Below are 6000 nucleotides of genomic sequence, written 5' to 3' on the forward strand. Positions count from 1 at the left end.
ATACTGTATGTCTCATCTGTGCTCTTCACTGTATGTCTCATCTGTGCTCTTCACTGAATGTCTCATCTGTGCTCTTCACTGAATGTCTCATCTGTGCTCTTCACTGTATGTCTCATCTGTGCTCTTCACTGAATGTCTCAGCTGTGCTCTTCACTGAATGTCTCATCTGTGCTCTTCACTGTATGTCTCATCCATACTCTATACTGTATGTCTCATCTGTGCTCTTCACTGTATGTCTCATCCATACTCTATACTGAATGTCTCATTTGTAGTTTATTCTTTATGTCTCATCTATACTCTATACTGTATGTCTCATTTGTAGTTTATCCTTAATGTCTTCTCCATACTCTATACTGTATGTCTCATTTGTAGTTTATTCTTCATGTCTCATCTATACTCTATACTGTATGTCTCTTCTGTACCATATGCTACACGTGTCATCTACACCCTATACTATATGTCTAAATATAACCTATATTGTACATCTTATACAGTACATACCCTTCACTGCATATCTTATCCATATGTGCTAGACTGTAAAGCTATACCCTTCACTGCATATCTTATCCATAAGTGCTAGACTGTACAGCTATACCCTTCACTGCATATCTTATCCATATGTGCTAGACTGTACAGCTATACCCTTCACTGCATATCTTATCCATATGTGCTAGACTGTACAGCTATACCCTTCACTGCATATCTTATCCATATGTACTAGACTGTACATCTATACCCTTCACTGCATATCTTATCCATATGTGCTAGACTGTACATCTATACCCTTCACTGCATATCTTATCCATATGTGCTAGACTGTACATCTATACCCTTCACTGCATATCTTATCCATATGTGCTAGACTGTACAGCTATACCCTTCACTGCATATCTTATCCATATGTGCTAGACTGTACATCTATACCCTTCACTGCATATCTTATCCATATGTGCTAGACTGTACATCTATACCCTTCACTGCATATCTTATCCATATGTGCTAGACTGTACAGCTATACCCTTCACTGCATATCTTATCCATATGTGCTAGACTGTACAGCTATACCCTTCACTGCATATCTTATCCATATGTGCTAGAATATAAATCTATACCCTTCACTGCATATCTTATCCATATGTGCCAGACTGTACAGCTATACCCTTCACTGCATATCTTATCCATATGTGCTAGACTGTACATCTATACCCTTCACTGCATATCTTATCCATATGTGCTAGATTGTACATCTATACCCTTCACTGCATATCTTATCCATATGTGCTAGATTGTACATCTATACCCTTCACTGCATATCTTAGCCATATGTGCTAGACTGTACATCTATACCCTTCACTGCATATCTTATCCATATGTGCTAGACTGTACATCTATACCCTTCACTGCATATCTTATCCATATGTGCTAGATTGTACATCTATACCCTTCACTGCATATCTTATCCATATGTGCTAGACTGTACATCTATACCCTTCACTGCATATCTTATCCATATGTGCTAGACTGTACATCTATACCCTTCACTGCATATCTTATCCATATGTGCTAGATTGTACATCTATACCCTTCACTGCATATCTTATCCATATGTGCTAGACTGTACAGCTATACCCTTCACTGCATATCTTAGCCATATGTGCTAGACTGTACATCTATACCCTTCACTGCATATCTTATCCATATGTGCTAGACTGTACATCTATACCCTTCACTGCATATCTTAGCCATATGTGCTAGACTGTACATCTATACCCTTCACTGCATATCTTAGCCATATGTGCTAGACTGTACATCTATACCCTTCACTGCATATCTTATCCATATGTGCTAGACAGTACATCTATACCCTTCACTGCATATCTTATCCATATGTGCTAGACTGTACAGCTATACCCTTCACTGCATATCTTATCCATATGTGCTAGACTGTACATCTATACCCTTCACTGCATATCTTATCCATATGTGCTAGACTGTACATCTATACCCTTCACTGCATATCTTATCCATATGTGCTAGACTGTACAGCTATACCCTTCACTGCATATCTTATCCATATGTGCTAGACTGTACATCTATACCCTTCACTGCATATCTTATCCATATGTGCTAGACTGTACATCTATACCCTTCACTGCATATCTTATCCATATGTGCTAGACTGTACATCTATACCCTTCACTGCATATCTTATCCATATGTGCTAGACTGTATATCTATACCCTTCACTGCATATCTTATCCATATGTGCTAGACTGTACATCTATACCCTTCACTGCATATCTTATCCATATGTGCTAGACTGTACAGCTATACCCTTCACTGCATATCTTAGCCATATGTGCTAGACTGTACATCTATACCCTTCACTGCATATCTTATCCATATGTGCTAGACTGTACATCTATACCCTTCACTGCATATCTTATCCATATGTGCTAGACTGTACATCTATACCCTTCACTGCATATCTTATCCATATGTGCTAGACTGTACAGCTATACCCTTCACTGCATATCTTATCCATATGTGCTAGACTGTACATCTATACCCTTCACTGCATATCTTATCCATATGTGCTAGACTGTACATCTATACCCTTCACTGCATATCTTAGCCATATGTGCTAGACTGTACATCTATACCCTTCACTGCATATCTTATCCATATGTGCTAGACTGTACATCTATACCCTTCACTGCATATCTTATCCATATGTGCTAGACTGTACATCTATAACCTTCACTGCATATCTTAGCCATATGTGCTAGACTGTACATCTATACCCTTCACTGCATATCTTAGCCATATGTGCTAGACTGTACATCTATACCCTTCACTGCATATCTTAGCCATAAGTGCTAGACTGTATATCTATACCCTTCATTGCATATCTTAGCCATAAGTGCTAGATTGTATATCTATACCCTTCATTGCATATCTTAGCCATAAGTGCTAGACTGTATATTTATACCCTTCATTGCATATCTTAGCCATAAGTGCTAGACTGTATATCTATACCCTTCATTGCATATCTTAGCCATAAGTGCTAGACTGTATATCTATACCCTTCACTGCATATCTTAGCCATAAGTGCTAGACTGTACATCTATACCCTTCACTGCATATCTTAGCCATAAGTGCTAGACTGTATATCTATACCCTTCACTGCACATCTTAGCCATATGTGCTAGACTGTACATCTATGCCCTTCATTGCATATCTTAGCCATAAGTGCTAGACTGTATATCTATACCCTTCACTGCATATCTTATCCATATGTGCTAGACTGTACATCTATACCCTTCACTGCATATCTTATCCATATGTGCTAGACTGTACATCTATACCCTTCACTGCATATCTTAGTCATATGTGCTAGACTGTACATCTATACCCTTCACTGCATATCTTAGCCATATGTGCTAGACTGTACATCTATACCCTTCATTGCATATCTTAGCCATAAGTGCTAGACTGTACAGCTATACCCTTCACTGCATATCTTATCCATATGTGCTAGACTGTACAGCTATACCCTTCACTGCATATCTTATCCAGATGTGTTAGACTGTACAGCTATACCCTTCACTGCATATCTTATCCAGATGTGTTAGACTGTACAGCTATACCCTTCACTGCATATTGCATCCATATGTGCTAGACTGTACATCTATACCCTTCACTGCATATCTTATCCATATGTGCTAGACTGTACAGCTATACCCTTCACTGCATATCTTATCCATATGTGCTAGAATATAAATCTATACCCTTCACTGCATATCTTATCCATATGTGCCAGACTGTACAGCTATACCCTTCACTGCATATCTTATCCATATGTGCTAGACTGTACATCTATACCCTTCACTGCATATCTTATCCATATGTGCTAGACTGTACAGCTATACCCTTCACTGCATATCTTATCCATATGTGCTAGACTGTACATCTATACCCTTTACTGCATATCTTATCCATATGTGCTAGACTGTACAGCTATACCCTTCACTGCATATCTTATCCATATGTGCTAGACTGTACATCTATACCCTTCACTGCATATCTTATCCATATGTGCTAGACTGTACAGCTATACCCTTCACTGCATATCTTATCCATATGTGCTAGACTGTACAGCTATACCCTTCACTGCATATCTTATCCATATGTGCTAGACTGTACAGCTATACCCTTCACTGCATATCTTATCCATATGTGCTAGACTGTACAGCTATACACTATACTGTACATCTTATACATAGCCTATACTATATGTTTCATCCATTCCCTATACTGTATGTTTCATCCATAGCCTCAACTGCATGTTTCATCTATACCCTAAGCTGCATCTTTCACTGATATCATATACTGTGCATCTCATCCTTATACTCATCATTAGAATTATTTGTTTTTTTTCCCATCCAGTCCTCTCATTATCACGCTCTATATCCTCATATCGCTGCATAGGAGACAAAAGACTGACTTTGAACTCTTAAGAATAATGAAGACAATCAGATTAAGTGCATTATTTTCTAAAATACAATTTTGAGGCAATTTTTGCCGTTTTCTGATTCCTTGTACAGAACAGGCTTTTGTCAGCACGCTCATTATTCTGCTCGGCTTTCCCTCTTCAACATCTTGGAGAAGATTTTTTGCTCTCTGATCTCCTTTGTCTGACAGTGACATGACGGGCGTCTCATATGAACTTACTTTTTAGCATCCCCGGGGAGTTTGCCCTTAATCTTCAAACTGTCCCCTGATTTCAGCTCCAGGTTCACAACTTCAAATTTCTCCTGTGTGACAAAGATATGAAGTTCAGGTGATGCACAGAGTCATATTTACTATTGTCAGCAGAACCGTGATCAGAGTAATTGTGGCCTCTACGCTTGCACGCAGCTGGCTTGTGACCCAGTATTGGAAGAGGAACATGTTTTGGGACCAGGGGTTATTTACCCTTTTACTTAACACAATTGTTATTTTTCTACAACACTAGAATTATCGGATCAGACTCATGTGAAGCTCAGAGAAAGGGCTTATTAATCTCATCATACATTATCAGTCATGACACAAACACAGCCAGAAAGGCTTGAGGCAGCAGTGTGTGTTATAGAGAGGGACGGGGGTACAGGCAGGCAGGCAGTGTGTGTTATAGAGAGGGACGGGGGTACAGGGAGACAGTGTGTGTTATAGAGAGGGAGGGGGTACAGGGAGACAGTGTGTGTTATAGAGAGGGACGGGGTACAGGGAGGCAGTGTGTGTTATAGAGAGGGACGGGGGTACAGGGAGACAGTGTGTGTTATAGAGAGGGAGGGGGTACAGGGAGACAGTGTCTGTTATAGAGAGGGAGGGGATACAGGGAGACAGTGTGTGTTATAGAGAGGGAGGGGTACAGGGAGACAGTGTGTGTTATAGAGAGGGAGGGGATACAGGGAGACAGTGTGTGTTATAGAGAGGGAGGGGGTACAGGGAGACAGTGTGTGTTATAGAGAGGGAGGGGGTACAGGGAGACAGTGTGTGTTATAGAGAGGGAGGGGGTACAGGGAGACAGTGTGTGTTATAGAGAGGGAGGGGATACAGGGAGACAGTGTGTGTTATAGAGAGGGAGGGGGTACAGGGAGACAGTGTGTGTTATAGAGAGGGACGGGGTACAGGGAGGCAGTGTGTGTTATAGAGAGGGAGGGGGTACAGGGAGACAGTGTGTGTTATAGAGAGGGAGGGGTACAGGGAGACTGTGTTATAGAGAGGGAGGGGGTACAGGGAGACAGTGTGTGTTATAGAGAGGGAGGGGGTACAGGGAGACAGTGTTTGTTATAGAGAGGGAGGGGGTACAGGGAGACAGTGTGTGTGCCATACTACTACGTACTGACAAGATGACTTAGATCATCTAACCTGAGCGGAGAGATTTTGAACATCAGGCCCTAAGTATTGGGCTTTGGAAAAGATACAGAGATAATATAAAGAAGCATGTGTGTGTAC

The 6000-nt window shown here is 40.7% G+C and overlaps 1 protein-coding gene across 1 annotated transcript in view; it reads right to left on the bottom strand.

Moving 5' to 3' along the window:
• LGALS2 (galectin 2) overlaps positions 1 to 6000 on the bottom strand; it is a 30692-nt gene that overhangs the window by 18173 nt on the left and 6519 nt on the right. Inside the window, exon 2 of the mRNA XM_053689042.1 lies at positions 4735 to 4817. Within this exon, the coding sequence (XP_053545017.1) occupies positions 4735 to 4817 (83 nt within the window). The remainder of the gene's footprint in view (positions 1 to 4734; positions 4818 to 6000) is intronic.

This window comes from Bombina bombina, chromosome 7 (assembly GCF_027579735.1).
Source record: "Bombina bombina isolate aBomBom1 chromosome 7, aBomBom1.pri, whole genome shotgun sequence".
In the NCBI taxonomy this organism is placed as follows: Eukaryota; Metazoa; Chordata; class Amphibia; order Anura; family Bombinatoridae; genus Bombina; species Bombina bombina.